The sequence below is a fragment of the Hypomesus nipponensis genome, chromosome 25, assembly GCF_054491055.1.
Source record: "Hypomesus nipponensis isolate SF chromosome 25, ASM5449105v1, whole genome shotgun sequence".
Taxonomy (NCBI): domain Eukaryota; kingdom Metazoa; phylum Chordata; class Actinopteri; order Osmeriformes; family Osmeridae; genus Hypomesus; species Hypomesus nipponensis.
The window spans coordinates 13,370,770-13,392,508 of NC_140385.1; the positions used below are offsets into that span (position 1 = coordinate 13,370,770).

Genomic DNA, 21,739 nt, shown 5'->3' on the forward strand with positions numbered 1-21,739 from the left:
GCTCCAAATTCTCACACACTCATTCTTCCCTTGACACGCGCGGGCTTGGCAAGACATACACGCAACATATCAGGACTGTGTGGGCTGACCAAGCCCCAACTCATTCCTTGAATATCAGCATAGGCCCTTGAGGACCTTGGTGTCATTGCATTTCCTACTTTGTATGCAATAGTAAAAAGGTCTCCAAATCCTGACACATTGACAGTACAGGCCAAGAGTAACTACCACACTTTACCCAAAGCCCATGTGGATCCTGTTGGTATTGCATTTTCGATTTTATATGCAGTGGTAAAAAGTTTTTAAAATCCTGAAACATTAATAGTATAGGCCAAGAGTAACTACCACACCACAAATGGCCCACCATTACCCATAGGTGGCGCTACAGGCCACGCCTTAATGCATAAAGATACAAGGCTTTCTGGAATGGATAAGCTCACCAAGCCCCCTTCCTTCACTTACTGGCTTGAAATAAAGGCCCTTGTGGATCTTGATGGTATTGCATTTCAGATTTGGTATGCCATTGGTAATTCTGCAGCATACATTCTTCTATACAGTTACAATTTGTCAAGAATAAACATTGTTCAATGGTTTGCAGTGTTTGGAGGAATCCGCCATTACTGCTTGCAGTTATATTTTTCTTTGTTACTAATGTTTATTGAGGTACATCTTCACAAAGTACTTCTTTATGTCAAGGCAGTTCTGTATATCCCAGCATCAAATGATTCTTACTGTACACTGACGGCACTAGTATGAATAAGCACAGTAAGTTTCAGGCATGTAACACTTTCCTAGTCAGGGTTAGCAGGGGGTGCTTTAAGCCTGTTGTGAGATGCACCCCCCCCCCCTCTATTGTCTGTTCTGTATATCCCAGCATCAAATTATTCTTACTGTACACTGAGGGCACTGGTATGAGTAAGCACAGTAAGTTTCAGGCATGTGACACTTTCCTAGTCAGGGTTAGCGGGGGGTGCATTTTGTGACAAGAAGGAATACAAGCCTGTTGTGAGATGCACCCCCCTCTATTGTCTGTTCTGTATATCCCAGCATCAAATGATTCTTACTGTACACTGAGGGCACTAGTATGAGTAAGCACAGTAAGTTTCAGGCATATCACACTCTCCTAGTCAGGGTTAACAGGGGGTGCATTGCACTTACATCTAATGGAAAACCTGCCATGAAATGCTCTCCCCCCGCATACGTTTCTATCCTTCTACGCCAGCATTATGTACATTTAATAGCATAAATTGAATACCAATGCATGTGTATGTATAGGGTGGACAGGTCTGAAAACAGAATAGTCCATGGTAGGTGAGGGATTATTATGTTTTATTTTTTCATTTATTTCATTGACTCAAACAATGAGAATAATATTTCCTATCTTAAAAAATGATTTTATGTTTCTTTTGATGTTGATATATGGTTGATACATTGTTTTTAGTACTTGTCTTTTGTAGGCTAGGCATGTGAACCTTTGGTCCCTTTTCAGGACAGCTGATAGCCTATTCTGGATCATAAGGTTGTTGTTTTCGACCTGTATGAGTAACCCACCCTACGCACAGGCTAACTGCATTAAAATCGCATGCCTTTGAACCTATACATTAGTATGAAGAGCTATGCCATGTGATATACTTTGAAGCAATAATCATGATCATACTGGGGTATATTTCCTCAGAATGCGATGTCGTGGAGCAAGAATGTTGGTTCGCGTTCGTTACTATACCGTTTGAATGACGAATTTTAAGGATTTTGTGTTGAAAATAGCATCTGATATTTACACAGATAACAGACATCCTTCTCCTGAATTCAACAACAAAGACGGTTTAATGTGAGACTTCTGTCTCCCCTTCTTTTGGATGCGATATCAAGACGAAATCCTTCACTCTTTGAATCGCGCGCGCTCCCGCGAGGGAGTGCCAATCCAGAGAGTCATGCATAGGGTGATACAACACCGGTACGCCATACTGGAAATAAATTACGACACGCCCAGGCCCGTTGCAACAAGGCAAGCAAAACAAGCAATTGCTTGGGGCACCGAGCCGGTTTGGGGCCCCAAGACAACGACTAGTTACTAATAAAATGCAACGACAAACGTGTGAGCGCCCCTTTAATAGTCAATGCAGTAAAGTGCAATGACACTGTTATCGGGATTCCCCTCAAGGGGCCCCTCTCATGATCTGTGCTGCTGGCAAAATACAAAAACCTCGTCGGTCGGCAGTCATCATGAAGCGGAATTATGCTTCAGGAAGCCAAAAAAGGAAGAAGAGAAAGGAAGAGGAGGATAATAAAAAAACAAGATAGTGGTAAGAGATAAATTACACTGGATGAAATAGCTCTATTTGTCTTGGTGTAATTTTGCAGCAGGTAGCTAGAAATAAAAAAAAATAAAAAATGTTTTGTTTATGTTAGTCCGTTAGACAGAGACTTAGTTTTAACATGCCGCAGTGCTGTGTCTCGTGTTGTTTAAATAGAACAGAGTTTAAAAAAACAAGTGACATTCAACTGTCATTCTAGCAGGAGCGGGCTGCGGGACAAAAAAATTCTGCCCAAATCAATAAAGCTGCCATATGATGGCACTTGTCTCTGCCGATTGGGCACTCGCATGTGCTGTACCTGACTGCCTGACCCTCATCAAAAACAGATACAGGTGTGTTAAAGAGTGATACTAGAGTGATAAGAAGTCCTAGTGAATGCTTGATAAGTAGACTATAATACAGTAAATAAATAAATAAAAAATAAATAATTAGGCTACGTGAAATTTTCGGCGCGCATTACACCTGTATCATAGTACCACCAAGAAATAAAAACTACTTTCACCCCTGGTTATCACTAATATTATTGCAGGAGTCAGATAATTTAATGTAACTTAATAATAGATTTTTTTTGTAAATTACCTGATTTTTTCAGAAGTTTTTCAGAAAACTCTTTTCTTTTCAGTGCTTTTTTATGTGTCTATTGTAATTTGTAATGGCAATGTTGGGAATCTGGTGATCATCTGACTTCCCATCTTTATATTCAAATAAAAAATTAGGCCATTTGATAAACAAAAAATAACAAGTAATGTTAACAAAGGTATACAAGCCATTTTGTCCAGAGATGTTTTTGTGTGTGCTATAATTGGTATTTGCTTACCTCTTTAACAATTACACCACAGCTAACCTTAACCCTAGGTTAGAATAGGTTATGTGTATTAGGGATTTAATATATTGTATTTCATATGTATATATTGCCTGTATATTTTGGAGTTTACTTATTTAATTTCGTTTAGCATATTCCATCGCTTTTAAATTATTTTACGTATATGTAGCTGCCTGCTTGTGGGCCTACTCTTCGTATTGAGTCCGTTTTCAAATGTTCTTACTATAGACATACACTTGGATTTGGGAGAATGGTATATGTTCTTTGAAGTGACAAATCCAGATTGAGTGAAATGAATACAAATATTGGACGTAGTTTGGTCAGGTTTTGCATTTGCACTTGCTTTTTATATTATATTTTTATTGAAGCCAATAAACTGCCCAGCATTGCCGTTTTGAAGAGGTGGAAAACGTAGGATAGGCTACTGGATGGAGGAGTACTTTGTGCGTGTGTGCTGTCTCATTGGTTCCCTTCAAGGGTGTTCTGGTCTGTCTGCGATTTCTGTAAGCGCACTACACAGCGCATGCGTATTACTTTTCTTCTCAACCTTTGAAACTCGAGGTTGAGTTCAATTAAGACACCATGTCCGCCATCAGCCATCTGCACTACAAAATCCGCTCATTTAAAACAAATTTCCCGTGATACAGTGGTTACACGCGACATCAAGAATGACCAGCTCGGTGAGTAAACAGAAACCAACCATGCTTTTGCCTGGGTGTCTCGCACTGTATATTTACATGGATAAGAAAGCCAGTATTGACAACTCTGCGCGTCTTGCTGCCGAAGATTTCTGCCATATTTACATCCATATCTCAATACAGTGGAACTAGTCGATCCGAAAAATGCAAATGTAGCGGTGCATTCCCATTCAAACAATATACTGTACCGTTAGCTAAAGCCTTTATTAGAAAGTGATAAATAAACCATAAAACAAACTTTTTTAGAATTATTTTCAGCGTTGAAAATGAAGTGCAGTTTTACTGTCTTTTATTATGGTACGTTGATTAATTTCTTAAAGAATGCTGAAACTGTTAAAGATAAGACGTCGCTCGTTTTCAACGTGGGCTATACAATACAATTTTGAAAATGCATGTGTGTATTACCCTTAGTTTTCCTGTTAATATAGGCTATAATTGTAATACATTCTTCGTATGCACATCAAGTGAAACGTTTTTGTATGAAGTGCCATGTTTAGGACTGAAAATGCATTCTTATTTACACATTGTGGATGTTTACAGGGTGCTGTTCAGGTAAAATTAGAACTTGGTCATCGTGCTCAGGTCAGAAAGAAACCGACTGTTGAAGGCTTTACGCACGACTGGTTGGTGTTCGTCCGGGGACCAGAGCACAGCAATATACAGCATTTTGTGGAAAAAGTAGTTTTTCACCTGCACGAAAGCTTCCCGAGACCCAAAAGAGGTAAGGACAGATGAACGTAACCCATTTGGTTTGCCTTTGTCGACCACAATACTAATACACGCTACTACAGCACAGTCGCACACATGGCGGTGAGGAGCCCAATGCTGCTGTTGTAGATCCACGAAGTTATAACTTAAACGTTTGTGTTTCCAACTTTAGAGAAATGCTTTTCGCAATCATTTTAGTGACGCTTGGACTTTTTGGCTATATGCTTTTTTTTGCTAGTCTTTTCCCTCAGTGCATCTTTACAACAATCGTTTCTTTCGACTTGCTCTAGCATTAATGCTTTAATGCATTATGTGAATCATAACATTTTGAGCATCTGGGACATGCTTGCCCCTGGTGGATACACAAACATTGTACGAGCAAGAATCCAGAAACATTATAGGCAAATGTTCAAAACGCAACGCCTTCAGACCAAAATGCAAACCCAGGCTAATGTCCTTGAATAGAGCGTTTGGAAAGAAGGGAAGGGATCAATTAATATATTTTGGGGGGGTTTGGGATTTTTTACCCCCTACGTTGCTGGTACTTTGAGTGTTATTTGGCGTGACAATTGCTGGGAAACGTGCCAAAGACGTAGTCTTGGAGAGAGACCCTGTCATATTGTAATTACACGCGACTCGCGTTGCAGTAGAACATAAGCAGTTTTTCGAACAGTTCTAATATTGCAACGCAGTGTCTAGTTATTTGTTCCCATCCAGCAAAACTAAAGCTTTAGCCCGGTTAATGCAAACTTGTTTTATAAATAGTAATCATTTGTTTCTATTAAGTGTTGCTTGTAATTTACTGTTTTGTATTTGTTTTTCAATGTTTTTGGGATCTTGATCTTGCGGTATTTGCTTAGTGCGTTCTTTATCGAGACTTGGCTGCAGAGTGATATTTGACCATCAGTCAGACATGCTGTTTTTGTGAATGAGTCAATGGGAATATTTTACCATGTCTGTTAGAAACCACTGCAAAAGTTCCATCAAATGATTGCTGCAAGTACAATCTGTTGTGTATATAATTGACACAGCACCCTTTTATTCTCAAATGCTGCTTTGAGTTTCCTATTTTGTAGGTCTAGGAGGAGGAGCTTCTGGAAATTGATTTACATTAGTAGACAAACAACGGCATTGTTCTCAAAGATTGATTAAATACAATGATGGGTAGGAAGAAAGGAAGGTATATTGGTTACAAAGTAAAGGGCACAGAGTTAAACACAATCTCGCAGTTTGATTAGACACAGATCAGTGGTGGAGCTAGAACATTTTACATGGGGTGGCAAATGGGTGTCAGAGGTCTTGGCAGGGTGGCATAGGTATGTGGGAATCACTATATGTGAATGGCTTTAACAAAACAAAAACGAAAATACTTTTAAACTACAGTAGTTATTGTTTAATCATGCCTTGCACACTACAAGCGTTTTTAATTCACAACAGGAATAAGCGCAGTCAGGGCCGGAGTGTATTATCAGCCTGGGAGTGTAACGGCCAAAACCAGCCCATCCCCACCAGGGGCCTAGCCATACGTTGAACATTCTGGGCTTAACCTGAACCAAGGACCTATATTCAAGGTTTTGATGTGAGGGTAAATCGGAACTTCACATTAATGCAAGCACGCATACCGCGCGAGGGAGATTTTTTGCATTAATTTCAGTGCAAAATTGTTTTTGAGCTTTATGTAATAAAAACATTGTTGGACTCATGTTGTTATATTTTCCGGTAATTGGGCTACAACCCAAATGTTTACATGAAAGATTCGGGGCTATTGAGAAAATATATTTTTCCCACCCTTGCAGGAACCTAGGTTTATGAAGTGACAGATATTTATTTTTTACCAGCTTTTTCAGTTCCTGCTGGCATCTTTTTCCCATCCATTATAATTCCCATCTTATTATAATTTAAAACTTTACAACTTTACAATTAGGCTTCTGTCCACAAATTACCCATGATCACCCGTTTTTGGAAAGCTTAAAGCGACGGTTGTTGTGCTTTGCAGCAAAACGATATGTGAGAGTAAGTGGATTTTAAAGGACTGCTTAGCTAATTATATAAAAATGATTGATCTCCCAACTGGCACTGTATTGTGTGTTGTAATGCAATGTCGGCGAAACAGCGATCATCAGTAAATGTTATGGATATAAACAAGATTTATTAAGCTGTTCTTTTCTTTACTAAAATCAAAACTAATCAAAGGGCAGTGCTCTTGCAAATCACGAGGGAGAGATTTGAATTTTGGCTAACATAAAAGACTCGCTGTTTTTGCTGATGCTGAATCGTCTTTAACATACATTACATTCATTACAAATGTAACTTTAAGTTAAACGTGTGTTTAAACTTCACCTGGGAAAACTGACTTCACCTTCAGAGGCTCGGGTGAAGCTCAGTCGCTCCAGTCTTTGCCGGGATGCAGAACTGCACCATAGCAGACTAGCTGTGTGAGCCAGACTGTGAACGCCGTTCTGCACGTTTGATGCAGGGGCGTAGCTGAGTATTTGAGGGGCAGGGGGCTAAGAATACATTTAAAATACATTTAATTGTTCACTTTCGGTAAATGTATTGTTCAGTTCAATGTTTTGAGAAGCTTGTGGACATAGTGGCAGTTTGTTTTTGGATCACCAAAGTTAAGGGGGCAGCTGAGGGGGCAAGGCTCTAGAATGGGGGGGCAGCTGACCCCCCCACCCTTGCACCCCTGTAGATCCGCCCATGCACAGATGCATTTATTTAAACTAATGCATCTCCTTAATCAATTATTGGTGTCAAAAAGAAAATATGTATTCCTATATATGTACAGTATACAAATGGATAGCATACTATGTGAATAATATTAATTATTATGCCCAGGGTTTAACTTTCTGGTTAGGGCACCATAAATATGGCATGGATGAGAATTTTAATGACATATGCGTGATCAGTGTTACTTATTTAATTGAATGAATCTGTTACTACTTCCTTGTTCAAACAAGTAACACGTTGCTTAATTTAGTTTTTTGGTCACGAGCACTCAGCATGTAGCTCAAAGTCTAGGAAAGTTGAGGCTACTTTTCGCTAGGTACCTACGAAAACGTCTTAATCTGCTAGACAGGTGGGTTCCCCTTCGTTCTTTTGGTGTGCAGTCTCAACCAATTTACCCGGCGTCATGGAGCCGACCAGCTAAATAGTTATTTAACGCTTAAGACTTGCATGTACAGGCCTGTCACATGTCACATAAAATAATGTATTGAACTCAAGCTTGTGTGATGTGTTGCTGTATCGTTCAGTGGTTTAGGATTATATTACAGTAAGTAAAATAGTCTGGTTCAGTACTAAAGTGAACACCATTTTGCTACCATATACCTAGCTATAGCTTAGCTTTGTTTTGCTCCTAGATTCAAACCTAGCCCTGGTAAATTGTACAGCTAGGTAACTACTAGATTTCTGCCTGGCATTTTACAACATTATTTATTGATTAAAGAGTTTCTTGATTCAAGAACTTCATGCAAATATTGCTTTTTATTATTACCTTGATCTGTCTTGCTGTATAATGAGGATTGATCATGTTATATGCGAGTGACACTGATAATTCAGTACAATATGTGCTATTGCTGAGGTCAACCCATTAAATGTGACTTCTGGGCATAAGAGTGACCAAGGTGAATTGTCTTAGAAATAAACTACTTTTCTTAATGTAACTTAACGCCTTACTCTCTACAGCAAGTAACTAACTCAGCTCTCTTTTGGAAGTCGCTTTGGATAAAAGCGTCTGCTAAATGAATACATTTAAGTAACGTAACTAGTTACTTTACAAGGAATGTAACTAACTAGTTACTTTAAAAAAATTACGTTACCCAACACTGTGTGTGACGTATTTCTCAATATGGAAAAATATTCCATGCCAGGTAAACATTGTTTGCCCACTTTACCAGGCCTAAAATATGGTAATGCTTTTTGGGGATTTCTTGATTGTGTGCAGCAAATTATTGAGACATTAAACTGAGTGCTTCTGACTGGGGATAGGCTGAGGTGGTTAGCAAAATTGCATATTTTTCACAGTTCAATGGCTTTATGTTTGGGTTTGGAATGGACTGAGTCAAAGTTGGGTCTAATAAGAGTGTGTATGTGTTGAGATACCCACACAGTATTTATTTTCCCAAATGCCTCAAAGCTGCACACAAATCAACCTGCCATCTTTGATATCATCTAATATCTTTGACTGACATTTTTTTTTTTTTAAGACCTTTGAAGACGTGGTATGATAAATTATTTTTAGGGGGAGTTTGCTGACCTCCCAGATCCATTTAATAAATAAATGGACAATACATCTATTGTCTGCACAACACTTTTTTCAACAGATTGACTAGATATCATTTGAAATGATAACGTTAGTTGTTTCCACTTCTGTTGTCGAAGCAAACGGGATCGACTTGGGTAGGTAATGTTAGCACTACAGCTTAGCAAACAAACTATCGTGATTCAACTTGGCTTCAGTTAGCTCTAACTATTTGAATGATCTATTTGAATAGATCTGGAAAAGCATGCATCTTGAATTGTAGATTTACAAGACAGCACAAGTTATTTATTTAAAAGAAATAGGAACATTAAATAACGTTAGCCCCATTGCCAATAAACTCAAATATCAAACATTCTACCGATGCTAGATAAAGTCAGGATACGTTAGCATTGCTAATAACTGTTAGTGACAACCTCATACTACAGCTTGCGGTTGTGATGAACGTAAGATTGGAACAGCAACTCTTTTCAGCAACAGCTTCATAGCAAATCCTGCTTTACAGTGTCCCAGGTTTTCAACACTGTCCTCTGTGAAATGGTTTGAGCAAATGTGTAATTGAGGGTCAAACTGCACAGGGATCTTCTCATAGACAAACATCACAGCCCGTTGAGTGTTTGGTTCCTTAGGGAGACTCTGAAAAGTGTCAATATTCCCATACAGCCTGGAACACTGCATTTACGATGGTCCATTTTCAATATCCTTTAAAAACTTCCACTTTCTCCTTTGTAATTCCCCTGGAAGTACACAGAGCAGCGCACAGGTAAACTAGTGTCTGAGATCCTAGGCCAGAACACCAGAGGGCTGGTCTGTATGTAAATGTTGGGGCGTGACAATGGCGATGCTACATTTGTGATGTCACAAATTCAGCTTTTTCGAAACCGATCATTTTACAGCTGCAGTTTCAAGTTGTGAGTTTTAGATAGGAAAGAGGTGTCAATGGACTTTGAGGTTCACTGTATGTCCATTTTACCCACAAACTGTTGTTATTCAACTATTGCAAGGTAAAATCGGTTTTGACCCCTTTAAGAAAAAGACAGATGTGCTGTAGCTTTCTCTCCCTCTTATCACCCACAGCTATAGTGGTTTCCAGGGAGTCCAGAGAAGCTGCCCTCTCCAGCAATTTACAATTAATGATGCAACAGTCAGTAAAATCACAACAGCATTTCATTATGGTCTGCAGTTAAGAGCTGGCGTTCAGGTGTTGCCGTGGAGACGGCCCACTGTCTCAATGGACCATGCAGTTCCCCGAAGAAGTTGGCTTGGATCAAGTATGGGGGAAGGGGTTATTTCTTGTGACGGGCATAAAAATTGCACATGCTGATTTAAATACCCGACAGGTATGCATGGTTATCTCATGCCAAGCTTTTGATAAAACTTGAGCCCTGGCTAGTGTATATTATTATTATTATTATTGTGTGTCATTTAACAACCTCATGTTCTGTTTCAGGCACAGTGTTATTATTTTAGGCTACTCAATTCAGTTACGCTCTCGAATTTATTTCTGATAAGTGCACTTAGAAAAGTAGTTTCATTCTTATTTTACGATTATCATTACGTATAACAACAAGTTTAAACTTTACAACGGTCTCTTAACAGAGAACGGGGAACAGGTGTTCAACCACCTGGGGAACAATTTTATTTATGCTTACATTTCCATACACAAAGTTCCAATTGAAAATTCCCAATTACTCCCAATGCAACCCCAGACCACCCATCTTAAATAGGTTGGTTGAGGCCCTACTGCAGCAGCCTGGGCACAGGCCCTTTTCTGCATGTCTTCCCCTCTATCTCCCTGCTGTCCTGTCTAACTTGAACTGTCTCAATCCAATAAAGCTTTTAAACCTTTTAAATCAGTTTATTTTGGGAATCATTCATTTAACACATAACTACTTACACACATGGACAAACTTGTTGGTATCCCTCAGTCAATGAAAGAAAAACACAAGTCACAGAGAACTTTTATCTGACAAAAGTAATAAACAAATTCTATGAATGTTAACCAATGAAAGTCAGACATTGCTTTTCAACCATACTTCAACAGAATTATTTTTAAAAATAAACTCATGGAACAGGCCTAGACAAATGATGGTACCCCTAACTTAATATTTTGTTGCACAAGCTTTTGAGGTGTTTGAAGGGTCTTTTCCAGACAGCATGTTTTAGCTCCTTCCAAAGATGCTCAATAGGATTGAGGTCAGGGCTCATAGAAGGCCACTTTAGAATAGTCCAATGTTTTCCTCTTAGCCATTCTTGGGTGTTTTTAACTGTGTTTTGGGTCATTGTCCTGTAGCAAGACCTGTGACTGAGGCCAAGCTTTCTGACACTGGCCAGCACATTTCTCTCTTGAATCCCTTGATAGTCTTCAGATTTCATTGTACCCTGCACAGATTCAAGACACCCTGTGCCAGATGCAGCAAAGCAACCCCAGAACATAATGGAGCCTCCTCCATGTTTCACAGTAGGGACAGTGTTCTTTTCTTGATATACTTCATTTTTCCTTCTGTGAACATAGAGCTGATGTGCCTTTGCAAAAAGTTCAATTTTTGTCCCATCTGTCCATAGGACATTCTCCCAGAAGCTTTGTGGCTTGTCAACATGGAGTTTGGCATATTCCAGTCTAGCTTTTTTATGATTTGTTTTCAACAATGGTGTCCTCCTTGGTCGTCTCCCATCTAGTCCACATTGGCTCAAACAATGACAGATGGTGCGATCTGACACTGATGTTCCTTAAGCATGAAGTTCACCTTGGATCTCTTTAGAAGTCTATCTGGGCTCTTTTGTTACCATTCGGATTATCCGTCTCTTTGATTCATCATAAATGTTCCTCCTGCGGCCACATCCAGGGAGGTTGGCTACAGTCCCATGGATCTTACATTTCTGAATAATATGTGCAACTGTTGTCACAGGAACATCTAGCTGCTTAGAGATGGTCTTATAGCCTTTACCTTATTCATGCTTGTCTATAATTTTCTTTCTAATCTCCTGAGACAATTCTTTCCTTCGCTTCCTCTGGTCCATGTTGAGTGTGGTACACGCCATGTCACGAGACAACACAGTGACTACCTGGAGCCCAAAATATAGGCCCACTGACTGATTACAAGATTGTAGACACCTGTGATGCTAATTAGTGGACACACCTTGAATTAACATGTCCCTTTTGTCACATTATTTACAGTCTTTTCTAGGGGTACCATCATTTTTGTCTAGACCTGTTCCATTAGTTTATTTTTTTTAAATAATTCCGTTGAAACATGGTTGAAAAGCAATATCTGATTTTCATTGGTTAACATTCACAGCATTTTTATTTATTATAACTTTTGTCAGATTAAAGTTTTCTGTGACCATTGTGAGTTTTTCTTTCATTGACCAAACGGCACCAACAATTTTGTCCGTGTGTGTAAGTAGTTATGTGTTAAATGAATGATTCCCAAACTAATCCGATTTAAAAGGTAAGGAGATGAAATAAATGAAGTCTGATTAATCACACACAAAATCAATAATTGGGTCTCGAACCCTGAGGCTTAGCGTGTCTCCATTTACACTTGCTATGATTTTAGCCCTCTGGAGATGTTTTTTTGGTCCTCGACAATAACAATGGCCCGATGGCCCAGGGCCAGTGTAAAGTAACGTTGGGACAGTAAAACTAGCAACTCACTGTCGCGCTCGAGCCACTGCAAAGTATTGATTGAAAAAAAATTGCATTGTGGGGCGCACCGTTGTCAAGAGTTGAGTAGTGATAACTCAATAAAAGTTTTAACAACTAGCGCAAGACACAGAAGTGAAGATGGCAGCAAAGGAGAGCTACAAGCTCAATCGTAAGGAACTTTTTTAATGGAACTAAGATGCACTGTGTCGCCTGTCGTATGTTCCCGTCTAAAGCAGACAAAAGTGGATCTTTTTACACAGGCACCGACAATTTTCTAAAACAATCCCTGACCAGCCATGCTAATAGCAGACAGCACCTGGTTTCCGTGACAGCTAACTGGGTGGTTGACAATCCATCTTCCGGGCCGTTGACCATGCTAAGCAAAGGGTTGTTGGTTCAAAACCAGTCAGAGGCATCGTTTTTTTTTTTTTTTTTATTCTGACAAAACGGTTTCTAGTCTTCCGATCACTCCTGTTGTAAAACATAGCAATGCGTGTTTATTTGAGCCCATCACAACACTCCGATCATCTGTTTAGCGAGACTGCGCTGTTTCATTTTGAGGGGACTCCTACACCAGAAGAACCTGAACTAGATCTTTAACTTGTGCTCTGTAGATAAGATCCCGCTTCATCTAGACAGCGCATTGGATTTCTTGCATCATGTGTAGAAAGCCAAAATTTGTTGTAGCTGTGTAGGATACATGTCTTTCAAAGCAATGTTTGGCAAAATTGAATATAAGGCAATGTGGCTCAATTTAAATGTTCATATTGTCTGTCAATAACGCTAATGTTCTTTTGGCTGATTTTTCAAACTTTACAGGCTTCCAGATGACATCAGTCTGGAATACCATGTGCAACCTCACCTTGAAAAGATGACTGAATTACAGCCGCTTAAACTTTGGCCTAATCTAATAATGCTTGCCACAGGATAAACGGCTGACTTTTTCATACAGTCACTAACACTTCCAGTTGCTGAGAATGGCTCAATGGTCTGACAGTGTGCTGCTGAAAGTAAGGTCATAGGTTCAAATCCAGTCACAACCTTTTGGCCTGCCACAATTCTAATTTTCTGGTTAGTTGAACAGGATATCATCATTCTGAAGTAGCACACGCAATTTCACCTTGATATGTCAAAAGATGACTGAATTACAGCTGCTTAAACTTTGTCCCAAAGCTAACCAAAGCTATTACTCAGCCTTTTGATTCATAGAAACTCAACAGTTGATGTGGAGCAGACAGGATAAAGATGTGACTTGCAACCACATGCGCTTAAGTACGAATCTCCATTCAACCTGTTGTTGTTTGCCAAACATGAACACTCTTGATCTTATACAATGTACATTTTTATAATATTTTGCTATTTTGCGGAGGAACCCGCATCGCTACTTGCAGCTATATTACCTGTTTATTTTTTATCACTAGAAATGTGATTTCATTTCTTTTTATATCCAGGATGTGTTTGATAAATGGTCAAACATGTTAACAGAATAACATAACTTATAAATCTTTTGGTTTTGTTGTAACAATGATAAAGGGGGGGCCATTAAAAATGGCCTTGGTGCCAGTAAGTATCAAACGGGGCCAGTGGCAAAAAATGTTAACGTTCAGAGTCAGGTGGCTGAGCGGTAAGGAAATCGGGCTAGTAGTCAGAAGGTTTCTGGTTCGATTCCTGGCCGTGCCAAATGATGTAGTCTTTCGGCAAGGCACTTCACCCTACTTGCCCCGGGGGAATGTCCTTGTACTTACTGTAAGTTGCTCTGGATAAGAGTGTCTGCTAAATGACTATATGTAAATGTAACATTGAGCCCTGAATGTTTTGTGAATTTTTTTACATCACGACAAAATGATGAACTTGACACCTTTGAAAATGGTTGTGTTGTGCCTCATACATTTTTAAGATAACAAACAGAATCTTTGAGCTTTTCTGTCATTTGTTGATGGTTTTGCACAAAATATAAATACACTTTCTGGTTTTGCGTACACCAGCCACATGTAGTCAGAATAACTGTTGCAAGAAGGGCATGCAACATTTCTCATAAAACATCTCCAGAAGCAGTTCCATTTTAATAGCTTGGTTTCCAATATGTGCACAGGAGCCTTTTCTAAAATTAATGTGTTCTCCTGTTATAACAACGAAAGTGCACTGATATCACCCCACACACACATGCGCACACACAGTTACCACTGCCTCTGGTATAGTACTATCTTAGTCTTGGACATTGCTCCTCCCTTTCCTTCTCTGCTTTTTTCAGCCTCTGGCCAGAAATCAAAGGCTGACAGGAATTTGCTAGTAATTGTTTTACAACTTAGCAGAAATCATGCCTACTTGTATAGGAGGAGCACAAAGGGTTGGGACTGTGAACTCCTGTTGCTGCTGCTGCTGCTGGCATAAAAGGAGTGGAAAGGGGGAGGAGGTGTGGACGAAAAACAGGAACTCGGCTGTAACTACTCACTCTCCTCTGGTTTTGTCAATGAAGGTGGGTAGAGGAAGTGGTTTATTGAAGCATGGTTTATAAGGGCTGTTGGTTGGTAGGTCTTTCACTCTGTTCTCCCCAGTTACTCTTGCTATAACATATTGGCTTGTTTTTGTGTTATTTCAGAGCACCTCTAGAAAGTAAAGCTTTTACATTTAATTTAGTCAGCACTTCAAAGATGTCTTCATTTAAATTGAGGCATATAGCACAGAATTTCTTTGGAGACCAAATACACTCAAAATCCAATGTTATCTTGTTGCATTTTACAAAGGGTCAATAACTTACTTGGAATGCAATGTGCAAGTAAATGAAAAAGAAACATTGATAATATACATGTCATCTCTGCCCCATCTATGTTCAGGGGAGGGGGCATTTGAAAGGGAGAACTGAAAGGGAGAACTGGTGGAAACACAGCAAATATCGCTAATTAAAAAAAAACTTTGACAGTCAACGCGTCAGGCGTGTGTTAAGGCGGCCGCCATAACTGCAAAGTGCTGTGGGAAACCCTGATGTTTGTGATATCCAAATGCATAGTATTTACTCTGAGAAATTCCCTTCGATCTGTGCAGGGGCAAAAATCAGATATGTTTGGTGGGCAAAATTACATATAAATGGTCTCAAGCATTTTCTGGGCGGTGGGGGGAGACAAGTTTTGCTTTAACATATAGCTCACGTTAATCTGTGTCTAAAATCAGTATCTTCATTGCATATTGAAAAACTTGTTTACAGTGGCAGGGCCAATCATATTTTTCCCAGGATTGGGGTGTGTCCCCCCCATCCCTCTGGGATTTTCACCCATTAATTTGTGGTTGTACTATTATCGTAAAATTGTTCGCGTATTTTGACTTCCACAAAAGTTCAGTTTCATCTTTGAGAGAGAGTCAAATGTCAACCCAGAAATGTGTTCCTTTAATTCTGGGTTAGTCTAACCCAATTTTTACTTAGTTAATTTATTGATATTTTATTTCAGCAACGTAACCGCTGTTGGTGCAAAATGTTAGTGCTGTTTTTGTATATTGTAGCATTTTATATTTTTCTTAAGGTGCATTTGTGTAGATTCTGCAAAAGGTGTCATAACGTTAGCCTGGCTCTGCCCTCCTACGTACTTCCGCTCAATTTGGATTTTGCTTCTGTACTAGGTCTGGGATTTCAGTGCATCAGTCAGTTTTCAGGAAGAAAAATGTCTAGGTCCAATCAGCGAACAGACGGAGTGGCTGAGAACAATGACATTTATGTTGTGCACTAGTTTGAGTTGTAGTTCAGTATTGGCGGTGGAGAAAGATGCGAGCGAAGCTATTCTGCAGTTGTGGCGACACTGCCGAATATCCATAAGTTAAAGCCGAAGCAAGAACAATCCTTGCTGAGTTTTGTTAGTGGTCATGATGTTGTGACTCCCCTCCCCAGGGGGTTTGGGAACAGTTTGATTTTCCAGCTACGGCAGCTAACCCCGTAGTGAAGGAGTTGGCTAAGGCGAACGTAAGCAATTGGTTATGGCAGATCAGAGTGGCTCTGGGCAGATCCAATAGTTTTTAACTTTAACAGAGTACCCGCCTTCAAGGAAGTTAACGCTTGTCAATGGAGCGATCCCAGACCCTCTGTACAAATGAAATGTACGAGGGTCTGGTTAGGACCAGGCTACAGGTTCGAAATGGGGGGGGGGGGTGTTGGGGAAGCTGCCTGACTCTACGGTGCAAGTAAATCAATCGCACATGCGACAAAATGTCATGCTAGACGACTAAAAATGATCTTTAATTCGATTTCACTCGCCTGTGACTGAGTTAGAGGCAAATAATAAGTGTAGCGCAGATTTCAATGATGCACCGTCGCTTGACTGCGAGTTAACATGACTGGATGCTATGACAACAGACGAACAATTAGTTATTTTGCTGCTGCTCAACAACGAAAACAGAGATTGCCAAAGTAACGGCAAGTCGCTTGTCACTAGATAAGATTTTTTGTCGTTAGGGAAGGTAAAACGCTACACTGCCTCTGTTGCTTTCTCTCACAAAAAGATAGATTTGCTTTTTACAGCACTCGTCACGAACAAAGATATGGATGCAAAAAGGGACGATTCCAGTTTGAGCAGAAAACGCTTAATATTTCTTTAGTTCTCAAGACAATTTAAGATTACTGTTCCTTCTTCAGATTATTCTTGCTCTGCTCATCAGCTCTGCCAACTGCGAAAGAGCCTTCAGTGCCCAAAAGAGAATAAAATCAGATGTCCGCAGCAGGCTCGCATGCTCACGCCTTTCAGACCTGATCTTCATTTCAACAGAAGGCCCAGAGCTTCAGCAGTATGATCCATCATCAGCTGTGGAGAAGTGGCTAAGTCAAGTGGCAAGAGAGCCATTTGTAAAAAAAAATGGTAGATTAAATCCATATGCAAGATAATAATTATTATGTAGTTTTTTTCAGTTGCATTATTCATGCATTTGTAAAAAGTCTGTTGAGTAAAATAAATACCAAATGTTTTACTAGCCAATGGCGACTCAAGCCTCATTGTATCCATAAAGGGTTGAGTAGTGCTGCTCCTTCTTCAAAATATGCCTTTTCATCAGTGATTGTAATGTGTTTCCAACTATTAATGACATCAGTTAACCAAGAACTGTTCAATCAGACTTGTAAATTTCAAGGGTTTCCATTACGTAAATGTTCCGTTTGTTACACAAGGTTAATTTACTCATGTCTACTGTATTACCTGGCTTAGCACAGGATTCTTGTAAAGGCCTATTACAAACTTTTTACACCCTTAATGTTTGTGTTCGGAACTGTTCTTATGCTATAAACACACCCTCTTTAGTCATTGCATTTTGAGATTGCTATTGTACTCTAAGTAAGACTTTATTTATATAGCACTTTTCATACAAGAATTGCAGCTCGAAGTGTTTACCATGTTATCATTTTAAAGCACCTTTTCTTTGAAATTCTTTGCAAAATATTTGTTTAGAGACATATAGCAATTTATGGTCAGAGGTTGAACTAAATGCAACCCTGTGCAGTTTCTAAGTATATCAAATGTGGATTACGATGGACAGAAAACAATGTCCTTAATAACTGATTGTCAGCCTTTGAACGGCAGACTCAGTAAAATGCAGTGATTCATTTGTTGCATATGCGAAGTTGTGTACAAAAAAGTCTCTACATGAAAATAAATGGCTTTTTAGTCTGATCTGGCTTGTGATCACCCTGATCAGAATCAGAAGGGATTTTATTTGCCATGAATGTTTGCACAAACAAGGAATTTACTTTGGCAGGGAGGTGAATACATGAAACATATAGGAATATTGAAACTTCAATATGTGGACTTACTATACAAAAGGAGCAAAGTCTAGCTAATACTAAGGTGGGTCTAGCTAATACTAAGGGGAATAAAATAAAAATAAAATATAAGTAGTCATAAACTGATATGCTTATAATTAAATTTGCTGCTACTAGCAAACTTCATGCAGTTGTTGATTTGAACGGACATATAGGGTATGTATATTATGAAATGTATCACTCACCTAATGATAAATATTTAGAGACACCCAGCACCCCAAGTTGAATCAGAATTAGAATAAGATTTATTCGCCATGTAAGTTTTCACAAACAAGGAATTTACTATGGCATGAAGGTACATACAGTAAACATGAGTTTTAAATATAAAATGTTGAAAATATATATTTTGGAATTTACAACAGTATCTAGATCATTCTAACCAATACTATACAATTTTAATCGTTTCATATATAAGAAGAGTGCAATGTGATTTGGTGCATTATGCAATTTCCATTAAGATGAGAGAAAAGCTTTATGACCGCATTAATGACATTTGGGAGTTCTGGGCCTTGTTGATGAGGCCAGCTTCAGATGGAAAGAAACTGTTCTTGTGGTGTGAGGTTTTGGACCTGATGGACCACAGCCTCCTGCCAGAGGGAAGTGACTAGAACAGTGTGCGTGTGGGAGGAGTCGGCCACAATCTTTCTTGCCCGCCTCAGGGACCTTGAGGTGTGCAGGTCCTCGAGAGATGGCAGATTGCAGCCGATCACCTTCTCAGCAGTGGGGAGGATAGGCTGCAGTCTGATCTTGTCCTTGGCAGTGGCAGCAGCGTGCCAGATCGTGATGAAAGAGGTGAGGATGGACTCAATGATGGCTGTGTAGAAGTGCACCATCATTGTCTTTGGCAGGTTGAACTTCTTTAGTTGCCACAGGAAGTACATCCTGTGTTCTGCTTTCTTGGTGAGGGAGCTGATGTTCAGAATCAGAATTGGTGTTTATTCGCCATGAAAGTTTACACAAACAAGGAATTTACTTTGGCAGGATAGCCTACCTAGGCAGCCATTAGTGGCGCCAATTAGAAAGGTTACAAAGCATAACATGAGGAGAGGGGAGGAGAGAAAAAAGCAACCCCCAGACAATGCTCCTACAGGAGTACAGTGTGGGAACCGGCAAAAACCTCAGCACATAAGCCCACAAACATTTACAACACAACATTACAAAACTTGCAATGGGAAAGGGGGGGGGGTAGACTAGCAGCATCTGGACCTGCAGCCATGATAGGCGCTGGACACAGACCCGCCAGCCCCCCAGGGAAACAAGCAGTCGAAGGCGTTGGATGGGGGTGGGGGGTGGTGGTATCTGTAGTAAGTGAAAGTTAGTGTGTGAGTAGGTCTGGGTTGGCGCCCTCGACCTAGGCCACAATCAGTCCGAGTCTCCCTATGCAGATTGTGTTGGCAAGGAGACGTCCTGGGTCATGACCCGGGTAGAGACCAAGCCACAGATGATGGTGGGGGAGTGGGAAGGGAAGAGCAAGATAGTGTCGCGTTTTCCAGCAACGGCCTTGGCCAAGGCCTGTGCTGGTTACGGGGCCGAAAGTAGATAAGATTGGTGTAGTTGTTCAGACGAGTAGACGCGACTCAATTTTCACGTCCACCCTTCAGGAAGGCCTCCAACTCCTCGAAACTCCTTTGCAGAGCCGCAAACTTATCCCTGTTGTAATCCATATTCCGCTGTAAGTTCACAGTCAGTGCTCCAACGGCTCTGCCCACGTATCAATCAGGTCGGGCAGCCTAAGGGGGCTTTTGATGGCTGCAGCCGTTTCCTTGACTTTCCGATATACAAGCCAACCGCCTATTCCAAACAGCAGAAAGCCTGTAATCACGGTTCCGAATATAAAGATGTCTTCAACATCCTCAACGGAAAGTGCCGCTAGACACACGACACGCCAATTGTCCCACGCGTCCATCGTGTAGCCAGCTGCGAACGTCCCGTCAGGACAGTTGAGTTCCCCCGAACCCGAGCTTCTCTTCGAGAAGATGGTATCAATTGCATTGAGAGACCAGCTAATTAATTCCATGCTTCTAGTTTCGTGATGGTGAGAGAGTATCTTGAGACATACAAGACAAGACAGAGCGAAGCAGGGAAGGGGAGGAGGGAAAAATGCGACCGCCTTTATCAAGATCCAAGAGAGAAAAAAAGTTCAGTTCCCACTTGAGGTCCTGGGAGAGGATAGTGCCCAGGAAGTGGAAGGTCTCCACAGTGTCGACTCGGGAGTCGCACAGGCTAATAGGGCTGAGTGGGGTTGGTTTTTCTTGGCAGGTTCAGCTGGGAGAGCTTGCCATGTAGCAGAGCTGGGATGATGGTGTTGAAAGCAGAGCTGAAGTCCACAAACAGTATCCTGGCGTAGGATCCCAGGGAGTCCAGGTGCTGGAGGGTGAAGTGGAGGGCCATGTTTACTGCATTGTCTACAGGCAATGTTAGCTCGGTAGGCAAACTGCAGGGGGTCCAGGAGAGGGTCCGTGATGGATTTGAGGTGTGCCAGCACCAGACACTCTTAAGACTTCATTACCACTGAGGTCAGAGCAAATGGTCTGTAGTCATTAATTCCAGTTGGCCTTGGCTTTTTACTCACATGGATGATTGTGGAGGACTTAAACGGCTGGCACATGGCATGTCTCCAGAGAGGTGTTGAAGATGTTTGTAAACACCGGAGACAGCTGGTCAGCACAGTGTGCTTAAGGGTGGCAGGAGAGACAGTCCGGTCCAGCTGCTTTGCGGGGGTTCTGCCTCTTGAACAGTCTGTAAACTTCTCGTCTCTGTGGTGGTGGGGGAAGGGGCCTCTGGGGTGGGGAGGTGTGGGTCAGGACAGTCCAATTGTCTTTCAAAATAACAGTAGAACTTAAGTTATTGAACAACTGAAAATGAATGTGTGTGGATACTGTGGACTGAGTGTTAACATTAAGTGAACTCAGCAGATGACTTTGAGATCATTTGTAGAGTTAAAAAATATAAATCTTGACTGGAACATACAGTATAGGAAGTAGAAAGAGTGGATTCAACATGCTTCATGGGGCTATTTAAATTTTGGTTGCGCTATAAGCTAGGGCTGGGCGATAAATCGATAAAAATAACTATCGAAGTAATGACTTCCCTCGATAAAGATATCGTAACATTCATTCATTTTTAATAATATCGATAATGTCGATAGAGAATAATTAGGAACAGCAGTCCATTTAATTTCTGTGATGCAGCAGGAAGTTGCGGAGAAATAGCCTACGCTAAAATATTCTGAGCACGTCGAGTGGAGTAGCAAATGTAAACCGCGGAAAATTAGTCTTATTGCCGAAAACAGTGGCAGCGATAGGCATGGCGAGGGAGCAACTTCCAATGAAGAAATTGTTGATAAAAAGGGTTAGTCTTGTTCAGTAATTTGAAAGTTGTTTGGCTTTTTGAAATACGAGAAAGAGCAGGCAATGCTCGGTGCAAATTGGTGTAGTAAACAAACAGGTGGTTACCAAATCTGGTAATACGACAAACTGCAAATGTGGAGTTAT

At 40.5% G+C, this 21,739-nt stretch overlaps 1 protein-coding gene across 3 annotated transcripts in view; it reads left to right on the plus strand.

Annotated features, from left to right (window-relative positions):
* Nucleotides 1-3,687: 3,687 nt before the first annotated feature.
* The window catches only part of mllt3 (MLLT3 super elongation complex subunit), an 86,204-nt gene continuing 68,152 nt past the window's right edge, over nucleotides 3,688-21,739 (plus strand). For all 3 annotated transcript variants that reach the window (XM_084691507.1, XM_084691508.1, XM_084691509.1), the window contains exons 1-2: nucleotides 3,688-3,815; nucleotides 4,374-4,554. In XM_084691507.1, the coding sequence (XP_084547633.1) occupies nucleotides 3,804-3,815; nucleotides 4,374-4,554 (193 nt within the window). In that variant the 5' untranslated portion in view covers nucleotides 3,688-3,803. The remainder of the gene's footprint in view (nucleotides 3,816-4,373; nucleotides 4,555-21,739) is intronic.